Genomic DNA, 21,655 nt, shown 5'->3' with positions numbered 1-21,655 from the left:
CGCCTGCGCCGACGAGTCCGCTTTCGCGGGGGTTTCTGGGTCGCGGGCGTCGGGGCCGCGCGGGGCCGCGCGCAGCCACTGAGAACGCGCTCCTCCGGTCGCGCGCGGCGGAACGAGGCGAGGCGTGGAAAGCCGAGGCGAACGAGGGAACGCGGGAAACATGAAGAGGCAGGGACTCTCCTCGGAGCGGAAACTGGCGTGGATCTCGTCGGGGAAGGCCGGTGCGGCAGGTGACGGGGGAGGGCGGCCGCCGACGGGGCTCCTCGGCGCTGGCGGGCGTGGGTCGTGCCCTGTGGCGAGTTCCCCCGGAGTGGTCTCCACAGCGGCTCGCGGCGCGGCACGTTCTTCCCTGGCGGCTTTAGACGTGTGGAAACGCGGGCCCGCCAGGAGCCGCGCCAGAGCGGCCGGGCCGTGGAGCCAGCTGTGCGGGTTCGAGTCCCGGCGCCCCAACGTGCGGTCGTGCCACCTGTGCCAGGGGGGGTCACTTCTCTGGGTGTCGCGCCGCGCCCCGCGTGGCCCCCCGAGGGGAGCAGCCGCGCCCGCACCCTCGCCGGGACGCTGCCTCCCCCGGCCGGCCCGCGGGACCTCACGTGGCTGCGGCGGCGACCGTGGGGCTTGTCCCCGGGGCCACCGCTGCCCAGTGGCGGAGCTTCGGCCGCCGCGGGCCCCGCGTTCTTCCCGCCGCGCCTGGCGAAGGTGGCATGGGCTGGTGCCAGGGAGTTCGTCAGATCCCTCCTCCTCCTCCTCGGCGAACTCCAGGTGCCTTCAGACGAGCGCTTCTCGCACCTTTTGCTCGCAGGACACCCTTTGGCCTCTTGAGAACGATTAAAAGCCCCCAAAGGTGTTTTTCTTTATGTCGATTACGGCTACAGGTTTTGGCCATATCGGAAAGAAAAAGAACATTTAAAATATTTTTGTTAGTTGAATAAGTAGAAAATAACCACAGTAAGCCCATGGCATGTGACCATAAATATTGTTATGAAAAATAAATCTTTCCAAACAAACAAACAAAAATAGCCAAAGAAGGGCAACGTTTTTGGTGTTTTTGCAAATCTACTTGATAAGCCGTCTAATGGATGACAGCTGGATTCTCTACCTACTTTACATGCAATCTAACGTGTCAGGGAGCTTCCTGAAGACTCCACTCGACTTGTGAGAGAGAGTGAAAAAGGAAAATAAAGTCTTCATATTATTTAGGAACCATTGACACCCCACAGACCCTTTCAGACTCTCAGAGGTCTCCAAAGCTCCCTGATCCACCACACTTAGCACTGCGGCTTCAAACAAATTATGTTCCTTCTTTCAGTCCTGCAACTAATTTTGTTGCTTAGGACGACGGCCTCGCTCTGCCTTCAGTAAGAGTCTTTCGTGTACACCTGCACCCTGGCCTGCCCGCCCGGGGTCCTTGTTTGTGTGAGGCAGATGGTCACCACTGCCTCACCAGCTCCACTTGGAGCTAGTGCAGTGGTGCTGGTTAAGAGCGTAGGTTGACATTGGCTCACTTTGTGACTGTTAGGCATCTTAAAAGGCAGTTATAATTTGACGTTAGCAGTGATAGACTTTTGTTTGTTTTTCAAAGTAAAAATTGCCTCTCTTGGAATTGTAACAGCAATATTAGGTAGAAAAGTCAGCATAGAAAAGTAAAAATGAAAATAATTCCAGATTCCACCACCCAGTGAGTGGCGAACATTTATTCAGGTATCATTGCATGAAGATGCATTCAGTTTCTTAATTAAAAAAAAAAAAAGTGCTTAATGATAGAAAAAACTCAAAAACTCTTAACATCACACTTTTTAGTGTAATGACATGATTTTTTTAAAAAATTTATTTATCTTATTTGAAAGGCAGAGTCACACAGAAAGAGATCCTCCATCCACTGGTTCACTCCCCAAATGGCTGTATCAGCTGGGACTGGGTCAGGAGCCAGGAACCCCATCTGGGTTTCCCATGTGGGTGCATGGGCCCAGGGACTTAGGCCATCTTCCTTTGCTTCTCAGGTGCGTTAGCAGGGAACTGGATTGGAAGTGGAACAGCTAGGACCTGAACTGATGCCCATATGGATCTAGTGTTGCAGGCAGTGGCTTAAGCCACTACACCACAGTGATGGCTCCAAGACATGATTTTTATGAATTTGTAATTATTCAGCCTTTAGTCAACATTTGAATAGCTTTTGTATCATGGTAGACACTACTTATTGTTGACTTATAATCAAGATTTCTTGCATAAAGATTTTACTTAGGAACTTTACTTCCAGTAAGAGTGATCAGACACCTAACTGCATAAATAATACAAGGTAGAAGTAATTAGTGGATTTTTTAAATTATTTTTTAAAGATTTATTTATTTAAAAGAGATACAGAGAGAGGTAGAGACAGAGAGAGAGAGGTCTTCCATCTGCTGGTTCATTCCCCAGATGGCCGCAATGGCCAGAGCTGTGCTGATCTGAAGCCAGGAGCTTCTTCTGGGTCTCCCACGTGGGTGCAGGGGCCCAAGGACTTGGGCCATCTTCTACTGCTGTCCCAGGCCATAGCAGAGAGCTGGATCAGAAGAGGAGCAGCTGGGACTAGAACCAGCGCTCATATGGGATGCTGGCGCTTCAGGCCAGGGCTTTAACCTGCTGTGCCACAGCACTGGCCCTGTAATTAGTGTTTTAAAGAGAAACATAACTCATGAAGACTTGTATGAGTTCAGAAGAGGGAGATACAATTTCCTTCTTTGGGAAAGAGAAAAAAAATCATGGAAATGTGATTTGACATGAGCCTTAGCAAATTTGAGCATTTGAAGATGTTGCTGAAAGGACTGCGCGAGTGAGGAAGCTGGAGTAAACAATATCAGGGATGGGGATTGGAGATAACTGGAAACATAAAGAAGAAATAGTGCATAGTTTGTTGATGATAACTAACACTTTTTGAATTCTTAGTGGGTCCTGTATACTGTACATGAACCATATCATTTAATTCTCATTACTCGGGTAGATAGTAAAACCTACTGTGTTTTATAGAAAACTTGTCTAGGATCACACAGGAAGTGGTAGAACTGGGATTTGAACTCTGTCCCCGCTTTTCAACATAATGTTCCTTATAAAGGAAGTTTAAATGTATTCTTTAGGCATTGAGAGGCATTTGAAAAAACTAAGTTGAAATGCTATGTTGAAGTCTGTGTTTTAGGAGAATTAATTTGGCACTTAGTATGTATTAGTATGTAATTTTCTGGGTATAATTTCTTATACATATGTCTGTGTACCTATTTCATAGCTCTGAGACATAAATTTCATAATTAATGTAGTATTTACTGCACTCATGGGTCCTTGTTTACTCTTCTGTTTCTCCACTATTGGGATTTTGGCAGCAAAATGTAAAATATTTGTGGCAGATTGGTCTGGATGGATAGTACCCTAATGAATTTGCTTTGTTTTTGTATTTTAGGAGCAGCAAATGGATTTCTCATGGAAGTGTGTGTTGATTCAGTGGAGTCAGCAGTGAATGCAGAAAGAGGAGGTAGGAAAAATTGGAGAGTGTGCGACAGTTGGCAGCTGTAAGAGTCTGAAAATGAATCCCGTGAACTGACCTCAGAAGCCCTAGTAATGCTTTCAAAAACAAGCAACTAGAAAACCTGGAAAATTACGTCTCTCCTCCCTTCCTCATGCAGTTCATACTTTGAGTCAGGCGTCTGACTTCCCCTGATCAACTCGTTGTGCTGAGATTTAGTTTGTATAAGAAAGGCAGGATATATGCTTCTTTTTTATACTAATTTTTAGAGTAATAAATTTGTTTTCTATACTCCAGTAAATTCTTATATCATTATGAACCTAGATTTAGAATTAATCCACTGTAGTTATTTCACTTATTGATGCTGAAAATATTGTATCTGATAAGAACCTCTTCAAGCTGGCTTCTGAGACCCTTGGACCTGATTCCAGTAGTGTGATAGTCCCTTCACTTTCAGGGTTCCATTATTCTTTTTTTTTTTTTTTAAGATTTATTTATTTATTTGAAAGGCAGAGTTACAGAGAGGCAGAGAGAGGTCTTCCATCCTCCGGTTCACTCGCAAATGGCCACAACTGCTGGAGCTGGGCTGATCTGAAACCAGGAGCCTAGAGATCCTTCTGGACTTCCCACATGGGTGTAGGGCCCAAGGACTTGGGCCTTCTTCTGTTGCCTTTCCAGGCCATAGCAGAGAGCTGGATCGGAAGTAGAGCAGCTGGGATTTGAACTGGCACCCATATGGGTTGCCGGTGCTGCAGGTAGAGGCTTTACCCACCATACCACAGTGCCAGCCCTGCCTTTTTTGTGTGTTGTTTTTATTTTTTAAGATTTTTTTCAAGATTATTTATTTATTTGAAAGAGTTACAGAAAGAGAGGGAGAGACAGAGATCTTCCATCTGCTGGCTGGATCACTCCCCAGATGGCTGCAACGGCCAGGGCTGGGCCAGACCAAAACCAAGAGCCAGGAACCCAAGTACTTGGGCCATCTTCCACTTCTTTTCCCAGGCCATTAGCATGGAACTAGATGGGAAGTGGAGTAGCCAGGACACAAACTGGTGCCCATATGGGATGCTGGCATCACAGTCAGCGGCTTAATGCACTATGCCATAACACCAGCCCCTCATTTTTTTTTTTTTAAAGATTTATTTGCTTATTTATTTGAAAGAGTTAGAGAGGCAGAGACAGAGAGAAAGGTAGGTCTTCCATCTGCTGATGGCCACGAAGGCCAGAGCTATGCCAATCCGAAGCCAGGAGCCAGGAGTTTGTGGGTCTTTCATGTGGGTGTAAGGGCTCAAGGACTTGGGCCATCTTCAACTGCTTTCCCAGGCCATAGCAGAGAGCTGGATCAGAAGAGGAGCAGCTGGAACTCGAACTGGCACCCACGTGGGATGCTGGCTCTACAGACCAGGGCTTTAACCCACTGTGCCATGGTGCCAGCCCCCAGTCCCTCATTTTTTTAAAGATAGAATAAAAAAAGGTTCTTTTGAGGGGATTGCACTGTGGCATAGCTGGTAAAGCCACTGCCTGCAATGCTGGCATCGCATATGGGCGCTGGTTCAAGTCCTGGCTACTGCACTTCCAATTTAGCTCCCTGCTAAGGCCAGGGACAGTAGTAGAAGATGGGCCCTGCACCCACGTTGCCAAGAGAGCTAGCTCAACTTTAAATAATACAATGAGGGTTGCAGAACATAATTGAGATTAAAAATAGTCACTTCTGGGGGCTGGCGCCATGGCTCACTTGGTTAATCCTCTGTGGCGCCAGCATCCCATATGGGCACCAGGTTCTAGTACTGGTTGCTCCTCTTCCAGTCCAGCTCTCTGCTGTGGCCTAGGAAGGCAGTGGAGGATGGCACAAGTGCGAGGGCCCCTGCACCCGCTTGGGAGACCAGGAGGAAGTGCCTGGCTCCTGGCTTTGGATTGGCATAGCTCTGGCTGTAGCGGCCATTTGGGGGGTGAACTGGTGGAAGGAAAACCTTTCTCTGTCTCTCTCACTGTCTAACTCTATCTAAAGTCACTTTAGTTTTTTGTTTTTTGTTTTTTGTTTTTTTTTTTTTTTTGACAGGCAGAGTGGACCGTGAGAGAGAGAGAGAGAAAAAGGTTTTCCTTTCCCGTTGGTTCACCCTCTAATGGCTGCTGCGGCCGGCGCACCGTGCTGATCCGAAGCCAGGATCCAGGTGCTTCTCCTGGTCTCCCATGCGGGTGCAGGGCCCAAGCACTTGAGCCATCCTCCTCTGCACTCCCGGGCCAAAGCAGAGAGCTGGCCTGGAAGAGGGGTAACCGGGACAGAATCCGGCACCCCGACCAGGACTAGAACCCGGTGTGCCGGCGCCGCAAGGCGGAGGATTAGCCTGTTGAGCAACGGCACCGGCCGTCACTTTAGTTTTATAATTTATTTCTCTTAGACAATTTCTGAGACTCTCCTAAATTTAGAAAAAAAGTAGAAACTTTGCTGCCTAAGAGCTTGTTTTTAAAAATTGTTTTAAGCAATACTTTTTTTTAAAAAGGCAATTAATATTTTTTCAACAAACTGGAGAAAGCATGATAAAGAGGAGACAGGTATTATCGTCAAGTTGGAGCAATGAGCTCAGTTGGACACAGAGGGTGGCAGGCCAGGACGCCGGGTTTGGATGATTTTTGGCTTTGGGGAAGTCTTTGGATCCTCTTCTTCCTCTGTGTCACTGTAAGCAATACTTTTTTATCACAGGTGCTGGTCGGATCGAATTATGTTCTGGTTTATTAGAAGGAGGAACCACACCCAGCATGGGTAAGTGTTCCTTTTGCACAGTTTTTTGTCACAGGAGTTTATAGAACTTGGAGGCAACTGATAATCAGTTTCATTGGAATCCTTTATTAATGTTAATTACCTTTGTTATGAGCATTGTATCAGCTAGAATTGCTTATGATTGTAAATCAACAAAATTATAAATTTGATAAATCATGCTTATTCCTCACACATCAAAAAAATTGGAAGGTAGGAGCTGGTGTTGTGGTGCAGTGGGTTAAGCTACTGCTTGGGACGACCACGTCAGCGTGCCTGGGAGACAGTAGATGAAGGCTCTTTCCTTGGCTTTCTGCCATCCACATGGGAGACCCTGTTGGAATTCTGCCTCCTGTGTTCAGCCTGGCCTAGCCTTGGCTGTTGTGGGCATTTGGAGAATGAACCAGCAAAGGAAGATTGTTCCTCTTTCTCTGTCACTCTGCCTTTCAAATAAATACATAAATCTTTAAAAAAAAAAAAAAAAGTTGAAAGGTACTTTTGTTAATACTGGTTCAGCTGCTCTGCAGTAACATCAAGGATCAGCTTTGATTTTTTTGTTTTTCTTTCCATACTGACATACTTGGTAAATTGACTTTTGTCTTTATTTTTCTTTTCCTAGTCTTCCTACTATTATAATATATCTTCTACATGTGTCAAAACTCCATCTTATATTGTTATTTTTTGTTTAAGGAGTCAGTTATTTTTATTTTGTTTGAAAGGGGGAAAGAGAGACAGGCAGGGTTCTCATATCCACGGGTTCAGTTCCCAAATGCCTGCAACAGTCAAGGCTGAGCCATGCTGAAGCCAGGAGATAGGAACTCAGTCCAAGTCTTCCACATGGGTGGCAGGGATCCAACTTCTTGAGCCATCAGCTGCTGCCTCTCAGGGTGTGCATTACTAGGAAGTTGGACTCAAAAGTGGAGCCAGAACTTGAACCCAGGCCTATGATATGGGATGTGGGCATCACAAGTGACAGCTTAACTACTGTACCAAATGTCTTCTCTCAATTATCTTTTAAAAAGATTTAAATATAAGAAAATAATCACATATTTACCCGTATGTAGTTACCATTTCTGTTCATTGTTCTTGTTGATCTGTATTTATCTGGTTTCATTTTCCTTCGCCTGAAATACTTTACCAATTTTTACAATTCAAGTGTGCTGGTGATGAATTCTTTCACCTTGTGTATCTCTGAAAATATCTCATTTATATTTTAAAGATATTTTTGCCAGGGACTGGTTTTATGGCACAGCAGGTTAAGCTGCCACTTGGGATGCTGGCATCCCATATCAGACACGGATTCTAGTCCTAGCTGCCTTGCTTCCAATTCAGGTTCCTGCTAATGTGCCTGGGAATCTGGCAGATGAAGGCTCAAGTAGTTAAGCCTCTGTCACCCATGTAGGAGATCTGGATGGAGATCCTGGCTCCTGGCGATAGCTTGGTCCAGCCCTGGTTGTTCCAGCCATTTGGGGAGTGAACCAGTGGATGGAAGCTCTTGCTCTCTCCCTCTCTGCCGGTCTCTCTCCCTCTCTCTCTGTTGCTCTGCCTTTCAAATAAATATATTTAAAAAAAATTTTTACTGGGATGGCGCTATGGCATAGTGGGTGAAGCCACTACCTGAAGCGCCGGCACCCCATATGGGCACTGCTTCGAGTCCTGGCTGCTCCACTTCTGATCCAGCTTTCTGCCATAGCCTGGGGAAGCAGTAGAAGATGGTCCAAGGCCTTGAGCACTTGCACCTACATGGGACACCCGGAGGAAGCTCCTGGCTCCTGGCTTTGTATTGGCCCAGCTCTGGCCATTTTAGCCATTTGAGGAGTGAATCAGCAGATAGAAGACCCCTGTCTCTACCTCCATCTCTCTGTAACTCTGCCTTTCAAATAAATAAATAAATCTTTAAAAAATTTTTTGTTAGAAATAGAATTCTAGGCTGACAGGCCTTTTTTTGCTTTCAGTTCTTTGAACATTTTTTTTCTCCACTGTAGTCTTATTTATATTGTTCCTGATAGGAAATATATCATACATATCTTTGTTTTTCTCCATGTAATATGTCTGTTTTCTCTGGTTGCTTTTAAGAGTTTTTGTTTATTCCTGGTTTTGAATAATTAGGTTATGATGAAACTGAGCCGTTTTCTTCATGTTTCTTGGACCTGTGTATTTATACTTTTTATCACATTTTAGCATTCAGTCTCCTCCACTCCTTCTTTTAGACATTTCAGTTAGACTTAGATAAGACTGATAGAAATTGTTTTACAACTCACTGATAAGTTAATCTTTGTTTAAAGAAAAAAACTTGTATTTTGTTTTGCGTGATTCCTATTGATTTGTCTTCAGGTTTACTAAGCTTTTAGAGTGTCTAATCTCAATATATTTTTTTATCTCATATTGTAGAAGTTTAAGTCTTTTCTAGAAGTTTAAGTCTTTATTCTCTAGAACTTTAAGTATTTTCTGCATGTCTTAACTTTTTTGAGCTACAAAATAAAGTTATTATAGCCCTTTTTTGTTTGATTTTTCATGGACAAAATTATACATATTTATGGAGTATAATGTTATATTTCAATATGTTAACTTTCTGCAGTGATTAGAGTGATGAGCGTATTCATCACCTCAAACTTGTTTTGTGATAGAAACATTAAAAATCCTTTCTTCTGAGGTACCTTTCTCTGAAGGGAGGAGAGAACTTCCACTTTGAATATGACCTTGTCTAAATAAGATCGAAGTCGGCGAACTCAAAAGGCTTCCATAGCCTTGGCAACTCATGACTAGAGCCTAGGGAAATTACTGACGCAATAAACAAGAGTGTCAATTTGTTAAGTCAACAACAGGAGTCACTGTGTACTTACTCCTCATGTAGGATCTCTGTCCTTAATGTGTTGTTCAATGTGAATTAATGCTATAACTAGTACTCAAACAGTATTTTACACTGTACTGTGTGGGTGCAAACTGATGAAATCTTTACTTAATATATACTAAATTGATCTTCTGTATATAAAGATAATTGAAAATGAATCTTGATGTGAATGGGAGAGGGAGCGGGAGATGGGAGGGTTGTTGGTGGGAGGGAAGTATTGGGGGGGAGAAGCCATTGTAACCCATAAACTGTACTTTGGAAATTTATATTTACTAAATAAAAGTTTAAAAAATCCTTTCTTCTAGCTATTTTGAAATATATATTGTTAACTGTAATTACCCTGTTGTGCAGTAGTACACCAGAACTTCTTCCTCCTGTCTAAATGTAACAAATATTGATTAATCTTTTTTGCTGTCCTTCCCTCCTTCTACCTCTGTACTCCCAGCCCACCCTCTGGTAACCACTATTCTGCTCTCAACTCCTATGAAGTCAACTTTATAAAATTCTGCATATGAATGAGATCAAACAGTTTTTGTCTTTCTGTGCCTGACTTATTTCACATAACATGTCCTATGGGTTTATCCATGTCATTGCAAATGACAGGATTTCAGTCTTTCAAGGCTAATAGTGTTCCAGTATGTATATATACAGCATTTTCTTTATTTGTTAATAGACACATTTATTCATTGTTGATATATACTTAGGTTGACTTCATTTCTTGGCCATTATAAATAGTACTATAATAAAGATGGGAGTACAGATCTCTCCTCATTTTGGGGGGGGGGGTATATGCCCAGTAGTGAGATTACTGGACATAAGGTAGCCCTATTTTAAATTTAAAGATATTAATCTTATGCCAACAGTTTTGACAACTTCATGTGAAATACACTTATTTCTTCAAAAATACAAATCCAGAAAACTGACATGGAAAGAACATTTGAATATCTTTTGTGAATGTGTTTAAAATTAAATTCAGTTTTATAATCTTCTCCAAGAGATAACTAAAATCTGGGGCCGGTGCTGTGGTGTAGCAGGTAAAGCAGCCTGCAGTGTTGGCATCCCATATGGGTGCTGGTTCAAGTCCCAGCTGCTCCACTTCTGATGCAGCCCTCTGTTATGGTCTGGGAAAGCAGCAGAGGATGGCCCAAGTGCTTGGGCCCCTGCACTCGTGGGAGATCCGGAAGATGCTCCTGGCTTTGGATTGGCCCAAACAGCTCCAGCTGTTGCGGCCATTTGGGGAGTGAACCAGCGGATGGAAGACCTCTCTGTCTCTCTCTTTGCCTTTGCCTCTCTTTAACTCTGCCTTTCAAATAAGTAAATAAATCTTTAAAAAAAAAAAAGAGAGATAATTAAAATCCTAAACAGCTTCACTGGTGAATTCTGAACATTTAAAGAAGGAATAATAGCACAATAATATGTTCTTTCAGAAAATAGAGAAAGATCAAACACTTTTGAACTCCTTTTAAGAGACTTAATATAATTCTGATGTGAAAACTTAGTATAAGAAAAAAAAATGACAAAAAAGTACAAAAAAATGACAGAACTATAGTAATAAATCATAAGGTGAAAAATACCTTAAGTAAATATTTAACAAATTCAGAAAGTAAAAGTAAAATATGAATCATATGTTTTTCATTTTGTTTTGTATATCTGTTCCACTGTTGAGATTTTTGATTTTGTGTGTTTTTTGAATGGTCTTTATCATCCTTTCATTTCTAATGTACAACTCCTTGAAGAATTTCTAATAGTGATGACCTCCTTCAGTTTTTGGCTGTCATGGAAAGTCTTTATTTCTCATTCATTTCTGTAGGATAGCTTTGCTGAGTACAGTATTCCTGGCTGGCAATTTTTTTCTTTTAGGACTTTGAATATTTCATGTCATTCTTTCCTGGCCTGTAAGAGTTCAGCTGATAAGTCCAGTGTTACTCTAATGTGTATTCTTTTGTAGATGACACGATGCTTTTCTCTTACTGTTTTAAAATTTCTCTGTCTCATATTTTTGACACATATCTTTTCCAAGATTTGGAAAGTTTTCCACAACTGTTTCACTGCATAAATTATTTTTAAAAGATTTATTTATTTATTTATTTATTTGAGAGGCAGAGTCACAGAGAGGCACAGAGAGGTCTTCCATCTGCTGGTTCACTCCCCAGACAGCTGCAACAGCCAGAGCTGCACCAATCTGGAGCCAGGAGCCAGGATCTCCCTCCAGGTCTTCCTACATGGGTGCAGGGGCCCAAAGACTTGGGCCATCATCTACTGCTTTCCCAGAGCATAGCAGAGAGCCGGATCGGAAGAGGGGCAGCCAGGTCTCAAACTGGTGTCCATATGGGATGCCGGCACTTCAGACCAGGGCGTTAACCCACTGTGCCACAACACCAGCCTCACTGCATAAATTTTTCTATGCTTTCTCCTTTTCTTCTAGAACACCCATAGTGCAAATGTTTGCTTGCTTAATGATAAGCCTTGAAAGTTTTCTTTGTTCTTTTTAACTTCTCTTCCTTCCTCATCTTCCTTCTCCTCCTTCTGATTGATTCTTTTTTATGATAGAGATTTCTTTGCTGAATCTCTTACTCATATCATGAGTTATGTTCCTAATGTCATTGAGTTGCCTTTATTCTCTTTTATCTCCTTAAGATGGTTATTTTGAATTCTTTGGCAGTTCATCAATTTCTCTTTCTTTTTGATGTGTTCCTTTGGAGGCAGTATGCTATTTTTTTCATGCTACTAATTTTCTCACTTTGATGGTTTGTGCATCTGATGGGTCACTTAGTTTTGCCAATTTTATAGGGTGACTTTTGTGGTATGTCCTAGGGTATTGGTTGGATATACTATGTTGGTTTTAAATAGAACTATCATCAATTGGAAAGGAGAAACTGGATCTTGGGGACTACACTGGCAGAACATTGAGCCTGGTAGTTAATACAGTTTCAACTATCACATACCAGTTAAAGGTTTCTGAGTCATAGGATTTTTGTTGAGTCAGCTGACAAGTGCTTTTAAATTGCAGTATCTTCTATTTTCGAACTCATTCTTTTTAACTCTTCCTTTACTACTACTACTACTCTTCTACCATATACATATTTTTCTCAGTGTTCTCTTTAGATCATCTTTCTCTGGTTTCTTCAGTTAACTCTTGTATTTCTTCTAGATGTAATGTACAAGAACAGATACAAATGATCAGTAATATTTTATTGACTTCCTAGAGCTTTTGGCTCCCATTTGAATTTTTTTAAAGATTTATTTATTTATTTATTTGAAACTCAGAGTTACACAAAGAGAGAGAGAGAGAGAGAGAGAGGTCTTCCATCCACTGGTTCACTCCCCAATTGGCTGCACAACCAGAGCTGTGCTGATCCAAAGCCAGGAGCTTTCTCCAGGTCTCCCACGCAGGTGCAATGGGCCATCTTCTACTGCTTTCCCAGGCCATAGCGGAGAGCTGGATTGGAAGTGGAGCAGTCGGATCTCGAACTGGCGCCCATATGGGATGCCATTGCTTCAGGCCAGGGCGTTAACCCGCTGTGCCACAGCACCAGCCCCTGAATTTTTTTTTTAAGATTTATTTATTTATTTGAAAGGTAGAGTTAAAGAGAGAGGCAGAGAGGGAAAGAGTTCTTCCATCTGCAGGTTCACTCCCCAGTTGGTTACAGTGGCCAGAACTGCGAAGATCCAGAGCCAGGAACCTCCTCTGGGTCTCCCACCCGGGTGCAGGAGCCCAGTGACATATGCCATCTCCTTTCCCAGGCCATAGCAGGGAGGTGGATCGAAAGTGGAGCAGCTGGGGATGGCACCATGGCACCCTGGGTTAATCCTCTGCCTGCAGTGTCGGCATCCCGTGTGGGAGCCAGTTCTAGTCCCGGTTGTTCCTCTTCCGGTCCAGCTCTCTGCTGTGGCCTGGGAGGGCAGTGGAGGATGGCCCAGGTGCTTGGGCCCCTGCACCTGCATGGGAGACCAGGAGGAGGCACCTGGCTCCTGGCTTCGGATCGGCTTAGCTCCGGCCATCGTGGTCATTTGGGGAGTGAAGTAGTGGAGGGAGGACCTTTCTCTTTGTCTCTGTCATTGTCTGTAACTCTACCTGTCAAATAAATAAAATCTAAAAAGAAAAGGTGGAGCAGCCAGGACTTGAACCAGTGCCAATATGGGATGTTGGCACTGCAGGCGGCAGCTTTACCCACTACACCACATTGCCTGCCCCTCCCATTTGAATTTAAGTCTGCTTTCTATTCTTATAGGTCTCCTTCAAATAGTGAAACAGAGTGTTCAGATCCCAGTTTTTGTGATGATTCGGCCACGTGGAGGTGATTTTTTATATTCAGATCGTGAAATTGAGGTGATGAAGGCTGACATCCAGCTTGCCAAGCTTTATGGTGCTGATGGGTTGGTATTTGGTGCATTAACTGAAGATGGACAGATTGACAAAGAACTGTGCATGTCCCTTATTGGTAAGAATTTGTAGCTCTAATGATTATAACTATGTTCCCAATAGACAGGAATATCGTCACAAAACTGACTTCTCAGTCATCCTGCAGGCACTTACATTAACCTATTTTATATAGTAGTTAATTAGATATAGAGGACAGATATGATACAGCCTGCCTCACTTTCCTTAGTTGGTGGAGGTCAGATTCTGCTACTGCTTCTATAGAGTTTAATGGAAATTTACCTTGGTTCCTTTAGCAGGGACCAAAAATTTCCAAAGTTAGTACAGTTGGTGAAGATAGGAAGATGTGGAGAGGGCAGGATCAAACTACCTGTATTACTTGGCCAAAGTGTTTTTTGAAGCTTCTCAGGGGCAAGTAATAAATACAATCCTTATAGCTGCCAGCTCATATCATTTTTATTTGTGTCTCTAAGGAGTGGATGACCATTAATACAAAAATCAGAGGCTGGTGTAAGATAGTACTTGAATATTGTTAGACTGTCATTTCTATTATTATTTTGGTTTACTGTCTGTATTTCTTAGAAGAAAATGCAGAAATGTTTCCCTAACATGGAGAATTCTGTATTATATATAGTAACCAGTAATGACCTCTTTATTCATGTTGTATATGGCTTTCTTTTTATAGCTCTTTGCCGTCCTCTGCCAGTCACTTTCCACCGAGGTGAGTCATTTCCATTTTAGAAGTTCTGTTGATTGGTGTCAAATTTCTAATTTCACCAAATGCCACAACCTTTTCATGGTACATAACTATAGTGTTATAGTGTTACCAGTTGGTTTCTTAGATCTTGGGGCTAGAAGTTGTACATTTAGAGATGTGTAATTTCTTAAGAAATTTCAAGCATTAGTTATGAGAAGTTGTTAAAATTAGGTGGCGGTTGGGGATATAATAGAGAGGGGAAAGATAAGCACTCCCTGTAGTTGCGTGTATCACAGCATTGCAAGTAAGAAACCTGAGAGTCATTTTAACTAGATTGTTTTAGGTCATGTGCGGCCCCCAAAACATTAAATCACTGTAGCTAGGGAAATGAAATGTACTGCCTGGCTTAAACCAGATAAAATCATTTCTGGAGCTAGGAGCAAGGTAGTTTTCTCAGATACAGACTTTCTGAGAGGAGAGAGGGTGACATCTGAAGAATTAGGTGTGATTAGAAAGGGGATAGAAAAAAATAGATGCTAGTCAGTGGACAGATGTCCACCATGGTGTGCAAGGTTACTGATGATTATTGATAGCTTATCTGCTTCATATAAAGAATTCTTTCCTATCTATAAATCACGTAGTTGTAATTTCCTTTGGCTAAGCCTTGGAAAACGGAGGAACTCATGTCAGTTTTTCCTTCAGAGGACACTGCCATTGCATATGAAAAGAAATGTCTTTGGTTCAGGTTTCTTTTTAACTTGCTTTGTTTGAGAAGTTGTTGAATGTTTTAATTCCTTTTGTGTAAGTCTTCAAATATTAGGCCAAGAATGAGTATCAGCATCTGCTTCTGTTTGTAGAAATAATTTTTATCTTCATAAACTGCTTTCTTTGACTTGCTGTTAGCAGTACTTCTTACAACCTAGCACTAACTAAAAGATGGTAGATTGCTTAAAAGTCAGCATCTTGAGGCTAGCCACAAAACACCAATTTTATTTTTAAAGATTTATTTATTTATTTGAAAGGCAGAGTTATGCAGAGAGAGAAGGATAGGCAAAAGAGAGAGAGAGAGATGTTCCATCTGCTGGTTCACTCCCCAAATCGCTGCAATGGCCAGAGCTGTGCTGATCCAAAGCCAGGAGCCAGGAGCTTCTTCCAGGTCTTCCACTTGGGTGTAGGGGCCCAAGGACTTGGGCCATCCTCTACTGCTTTTCCAGGCCATAGCAGAGAGCTGGATTGGAAGTGGAGCAGCCGGGATTCAAACCGGCGCCAATATGAGATGCTGGAACTGCAGGCAGTGGCTTTACTCGCTAGGCCATAGCATCGGCCCCACCATTTTTTTAAAAAAAGAGTTATTTATTTACTTGAGAGGCAGAGTTAACAGAGAGAGGGAGAGACTGAGAGAGAGGTTTTCCATCTGCTGGTTCACTCCCCAAATGGCTGCAACAGCCAGAGCTGAGCCGATCTGAAGGCAGGAATGAAGAGCTTTTTCTGGTCTCCCACATGGGTGCAAGGGCCCAAGCACTTGGGCCATCTTCCACTGTTTTTCTAGGCCATCAGCAGGGAGCTTGGTTTGGAAGTAAAGCAGTCAGGACTTGAACTGGCGCCCATATGGGTGCTGGTGCTGCAGGCAAAGGTTTAACCTACTCCTCCACAGTGCTGGCCCCACAAAACACCATTTTTAACCATGGAATGTAATTGTTAGTGAACATGTACTTGAAAAATACATAGTTTAAAATTTCGTCATGCCATGCCATATAATTTAAAAAGTAATCCAGACATAGAGAATATATTTTTCTGTTCTTAAACTAAGAAAATGACTAAGTTTCTGTTTTCTTTCCTACAGTAAATTTACAAAAATATTTTCATGTTTTCAAAATTTGTAGGGTTTTTACATTATGCTAAGTTCCACACTTTTTTCACTCATGTGTTTTAATGAGTTAGTTAGTATTATGGTATAATCACTGGTAAGAACGTGCTGCTGCTGAAAAAGGAATCTCTCTGGTAGATTTAGCTGCCTACAGACATTACAAGGTATAAAGAAGAGGGCTGTCACAGAGGACCATTAGCACCTAATCCACTGTAGATCAGAATTTCCATTTCATGTAGTGATGCTGAGTACCAAAGCAGAAGTATTTCTTCTGTTTCAAGATTCCTAGTGATTCGTGCTCTGATGGTTCTCATGTGGGGAGAATGCTCTCAAAAGTGGAGTGGAACTAAAACCTCATATAGTTTGTTGATCTGTACTTTGAGTATGTAGGTAAATGGATAGTACAAAATATTAGTCAAAATGAGAATGTGAACCAAGGCCTTTTGTAGATCTAGTGAGTTTACTGTTTCATTTACATAGTCCAGTTTATCTGAAACCTTAGAGCACTTACCTAAGTGTGAGTCACTTGACTGTCACCATTACAATCTGAGTGCTACCTGCGCAAATTTATTTAATACTTTTCTTTTGGAAACTTTCACTTCTTATCTGAATTTACGTAACTATACCTATTAAAATGCATACTAGTTGCATGCAGACTATGGTATGCTGAAGAATGGCTCTTGGGGGAAAAAAGAGCCATGATTTGTAGCATTTTATGATTTCTATAGTCTATACACTGCCTTGACATTTCAGATTGCCAGTGGATTAACAATCTGACTTGCAAAATTCCTGAATATTTAATTGTTGTCTATGGCAAAGCAGTACAAGCTAGGTCTAGCAGATTGCCATCCTGCATTTGTGAATATCCATTCAAAATTCAAGTCAGTTTTATTTCTTTCAGCCTTTGACATGGTACAAGATCCAATGGCAGCCCTAGAGACCCTCTTAACCTTGGGATTTGAGCGAGTATTGACCAGTGGATGTGACAGTTCAGCACTAGAAGGACTACCCCTAATAAAGCGACTCATAGACGAGGTACATGCAATTCCTTTTCTTTCTTGGAAAAATCCTATTATTATTCTGTTCAGCTAGATTGTGAAAGTAAATATTACTGCCTTTGTGGTTATTCCACAGATAAAAGCAAGCAGACAGTAGTATATTGATGTAATTCTTCTTTCACATGAGCATGTTTTAATAACCAAGGCTCTTAAGATAAAATTATAGACAGTGCTTAAGGATGTGATCCACCTTGGATAACGACAACAAATTTTACCTTTTCTATGCCATCAGCACTACATCATTTTTTAAAAATATTTCTTTTTTATTTATTTATTTTTAATATTTTTAGAAAGCCTTTGTTTAATAAATATAAATTTCATAGGTATAGCTTTTGAAATATAATGGTTCTTCCCCCCCATACCCACCCTCCCACCCCCAAACCATCCCACTTTCTACTCCCTCTTCCATCCCATTCTTCATTAAGATTCATTTTTAATTATCTTTATATACAGAAGATCAACTCTATACTAAGTAAAGATTTCAACAGTTTGCAACCCACACAGACACACAAAGTATGAAGTACTCTTTGGAGACAAGTTTTACCATTAATTCTCATAGTACAACTCATTAAGGACAGAGTTCCTACACGTGGAGCAAGTGCACAATGACTCCTGTTGATCTAACAATTGATACTCTTATGTCAGTGATCACTCGAGGCTTTTGTCATGAGTCCACCGACCAGGGCTAAAACCCGGGGTGCCGGCACCACAGGCGGAGGATTAGCCTATTGAGCCATGGCGCCGGCCCCTATGTAGGTTCTATTTTTAATTTTCTGCAGCCATGAAAATAATTTTCAGAAATTTAGCCTAAGACATTTATACCTGCATGAGTACCCAACCCGTCATGCCTGATGGTGGGAGGCAGTAACTCCCCTTCATTTTGCGGCTGGAGAGTTAGATAGTTGCCCAAGAAAGCACCATGTGAAATACTGATATCAGGAGACTACCGTATACTCATCTTTTATGGATGTTTTCAGTTATCCTGAACACTTTCATTCCATCATTATTCTTGGAAAACTTCTCAGTATTGGAAACAGACTTGACGTGATTGTGCATCTATTCTGTTTTTCTAACTGCTGTCAGTCTAGTGTTATATTTAGTAATGAAACCCAGTGCATCCTCCAAAAGGAGCTAAACATCACATAAGGTAGCCAAGTTTTTGAAATGCTGCATCTACTCTCTTATGTCTTGTTTTTCCTTTCATGTAATTTTTTTTTTTATAAATGGAGTACCACTAGTAGAGTTGTGTTAGCAACATTTTTGTTTGCAATTATTTTGTCTACTTTTACTACTGTACCTTGTTTTTGCTTGTTAGGACCAAATCTCAAACCATGGCTAAGAGTTTTCAGTAGAAATGGAGTTTCATCCATTTGAGTGACTAGTCCCCAGATCTCTATAGTTTCTAGTTTTTTAGGCACATGGCTTGGAGTATTTCCTATTTCCCTGGATTGGGAAAGACCAAGGCAGGTACAGCCCATATCCTGTACTCTGGGAGTGACCGTTGGTTACATGGCTGGCCTTGTTATTTCACCACTCTGAATATACTGGAATATAAAGCAACTTATATACAAGAACAATTAATTGGAGCAAAGGGAGAAGATATTTCTTCATGCAGATTCCATTATGGCTCTGCAGAAACATTTTTGGTAAAGCCAAGCCTTTCTATGTATAGTATTGTGTTTTTTATGTTAGTTAACAACATGATGTGATTGTAGTTTTTTAAACTCTGAAACCAACCCCTGGAAGATTGTGTCTTGTAGTTGAAATGAAGTATTTATAACAAAAAAGAAAAAAAATCTAACTTAAGGATCTTATGTGAGTTTGCCACTCTGGGACTTAACTGATTTTACAAATATATATTAAATGCGTATTGGGTTGGGGCAAGGGGAGGCAGGGATTTGGCCTAGCATTTAAAACGCTGGTTAAGGTGCCTGTGTGCCATACTGCTGTCCTTGGGTTTGAGACCTGGCTGCAGCTCCTGACTCCAGCTTCCTACATTTATGGGCCCTGGGAGGTAGCATGTAATGGCCCAAATACTTAGATCCCTGCCTCCTATGTGGGAGACCTGGATTGAGTTCCAAGCTCCTGACTTAGGCCTGCCCAGCCGTGGTCATTATGAGCATTTGGGGTGTGAATCAGCAGATGGGAATTCATTCTGACTGTTGCTCTCTCTTCCTCTCTGTGAAATACATACATACATACATACATACATACATACTGTTATCTGGGGTATGCATTTTGTGTAGTGGTTTAGACACTTCCTGGGATGCCCACATCCCATATCAGAGTGCCAGGGTTCAGGTCCTGACTCTACTCCCAATTCCAGCTTCCTGTTAATGGGCACCCTGTCTAGCAACAGGTGATGACTCAAGTACTTGAGTCCCTGCCACTCACGTGGGAGACCCAGATTGAGATCCTGTGTTCAGCCTGGCTATTGCAGGGTGAACCAACAGATTAGGTTAATATCATCCCCCCTCCCATCCCCGTGATTTTCAATAAAAGTAACTTTTTTAGAAACATATATTATGGAGCTGACATTGTGAAGCAGGTTAAGCTGCAGCCTGCGACATCCACTTCCCGTATGAGTGCCAATTCAAGTCCTGGTTGCACCATTTCCAATCCAACTCACTGCTAATGTGCCTGGCAAAGGTGGGGATGATGGCCCAAGCGATTGGGCCCTTGTCTTACATGTGGGAGACAGAGCTGAAGCTCCTGACTCCTTGCTTTGGCCTGGCCCAGCTGGCTGTTGGAGCTATCTGGGGAGTAAACCAGTGGATGGAGATTCTCTTTCTCGATCTGTGTGTGTGTGTGTGTGTATGTGTGTTCTCTTTCTCTAACTCTTCTTTTCAAAATAAATAAATATATATAAAAGATTCATTTATATATATGAATGATAGAGGGCATTGGTACTATGACTACCAAGTAGTAGATGTGTATATGTAGTCACTGCCCATACAATCTAGTATTCAACACATACTTTTAATAGGGTCGGCAACTTTTTTTTTTTTTTGACAGGTAGAGTTAGAGAGAGAAAGGTCTTCCTTTTTCCATTGGTTCACCCCCACAAATGGCCGCTACAGCCGGTGCGCTGTGCCGATCCGAAGCCAGGAGCCAGATGCTTCCTCTTGGTCTCCCATGTGGGTGCAGGGGCCCAAGCACTTGGGCCATCCTCCACTGCCTTCCCTGGGCCACAGCAGAGAGCTGGACTGGAAGAAGAGCAACCGGGGAAGAGGCACGTGTGCTTTTGAGTGGAACTGGTCGCTGGCTGTTACGAGCAGGTGCTGTTTGGGATCACTGTACAGCCGGAGCGCAAGGCGACCACCACGAGAAATGGACTCACTTCACTCACCACTGGGAGCAAAGATGAAATGATTCACATTTAACATGAGAAAGAAGATAGAGCATGGGGCTCTGGTGCATCACAATGGAACAATTGCCTGAAATTCCATGGCAGCAGGCACTTAATCAGTGGGGCAGAGGATGGATTCATCTGAGTCTGGGATGCGAAGAAGTGGGAGTGCCTGAAGTCAGTTAAGCTCACAAGGGACATGTGACCTTCCTCTCCATTCACCCCTCTGGCAAGTTGGCCCTGTCTGTAGGTACAGATAAGACAGTAAGAACATGGAATCTTATGGAGGGAAGATCGGCATTCATAAAAAATATATAACAAAATGCTCATATAGTGGAATGGCCCCCAAGGGAGAGAAGTACATAGTTGTCATACTGAATAAAATAGACGTCTACCAGCTCAACACCGTGTCTGTTAGTGGCACCATCACAAATGAAAAGAGAATTTCTTCTGTCACATTTCTTTCAGACTCTGTCCTGGCAGTGGCTGGAGATGAAGAAATTATCAGGTTTTTTGACTGTGATTCGCTATCATGCCTCTCTGAATTTAAAGCTCATGAAAACAGGGTAAAAGACATGTTCAGTTTTGAAACTCCAGAGCATCATGTTGTTGTTACAGCATCGAGTGATGGCTTCATCAAAATGTGGAAGCTAAAGCAGGATAAGAAAGCACCCCCGTCTTTACTCTGTGAAGTGAACACCAGTGCCAGGCTGACCTGTCTTGGAGTGTGGCTGGACACTGTGATGGAAGCTAAAGAAAACCTGCCTCCAGCAACAGAGCCGTCTCCTGGTAAAGAAGAACAGTCCAAAATCAACAAAAAGGAACCTGGTGATGTAGTGCAGGAAGGAGCAGCACAAGCAAAACCTCTCGTAAAGAAACGTGGTTTAACTGGTAACTGAAATAAGGCAGCAAAAGGAAATAGCCTGGTGTTGACCAAGAAGAGGAAAATGGTAGAAATGTTGGAAAAGAAGAAGAGGAAAAAAAAAAAAAACAGAACTGATGCAGTGAAACCCAGGTCTCTCCTTCTTAAGAGAACTTTTTTTAGGTGGAATCCTACTTTTCAAATATTATATCCAAGTATTATTTTTTTCTGATTAAAAGCAAGGAATTTTTAATGGAGAAAATGTACAGCTTTAAAAACCACTTTTAGGTATTTTTTAACAATGGTAAAATTATTTTGGGCAGACAGCATTTTATTATATATCATGGT

The 21,655-nt window shown here is 42.2% G+C and overlaps 2 protein-coding genes and 1 pseudogene across 10 annotated transcripts in view; all 3 read left to right on the top strand.

The window, feature by feature from the left end:
- The first annotated feature begins 64 nt into the window (after nucleotides 1–64).
- The window catches only part of CUTC (cutC copper transporter), a 35,180-nt gene continuing 13,589 nt past the window's right edge, over nucleotides 65–21,655 (top strand). For 5 of the 9 annotated variants that reach the window (XR_009868356.1, XR_009868355.1, XM_062214908.1 and 2 more), the window contains exons 1-6: nucleotides 65–230; nucleotides 3,425–3,496; nucleotides 6,189–6,248; nucleotides 13,326–13,535; nucleotides 14,160–14,195; nucleotides 16,940–17,073. Coding sequence is in view for 7 of the 9 variants with exons in the window: in XM_062214908.1 (XP_062070892.1) it covers nucleotides 161–230; nucleotides 3,425–3,496; nucleotides 6,189–6,248; nucleotides 13,326–13,535; nucleotides 14,160–14,195; nucleotides 16,940–17,073 (582 nt within the window). In the remaining 2 variants the exon portion in view is untranslated. Of the gene's footprint in view, nucleotides 231–3,424; nucleotides 3,497–6,188; nucleotides 6,249–13,325; nucleotides 13,536–14,159; nucleotides 14,196–16,939; nucleotides 17,074–20,111; nucleotides 20,603–21,655 lie in introns of those variants that run through there. The other 4 variants (XM_062214907.1, XM_062214906.1, XM_062214909.1 and 1 more) reach the window with 4 other exon arrangements.
- Nucleotides 18,016–18,677, top strand: LOC133776066 (phosphatidylinositol-glycan biosynthesis class F protein-like; annotated as a pseudogene).
- On the top strand, nucleotides 20,718–21,344 carry LOC133776169 (p21-activated protein kinase-interacting protein 1-like). Its single transcript, XM_062214914.1, has one exon. It carries the CDS (start codon nucleotides 20,718–20,720, stop codon nucleotides 21,342–21,344), a length of 627 nt encoding a protein of 208 aa, XP_062070898.1.

This window comes from Lepus europaeus, chromosome 17 (assembly GCF_033115175.1).
Source record: "Lepus europaeus isolate LE1 chromosome 17, mLepTim1.pri, whole genome shotgun sequence".
In the NCBI taxonomy this organism is placed as follows: Eukaryota; Metazoa; Chordata; class Mammalia; order Lagomorpha; family Leporidae; genus Lepus; species Lepus europaeus.
The sequence above is the reverse complement of the archived record's forward strand: the minus strand, read 5'-3'. Positions and strand labels throughout refer to the sequence as shown.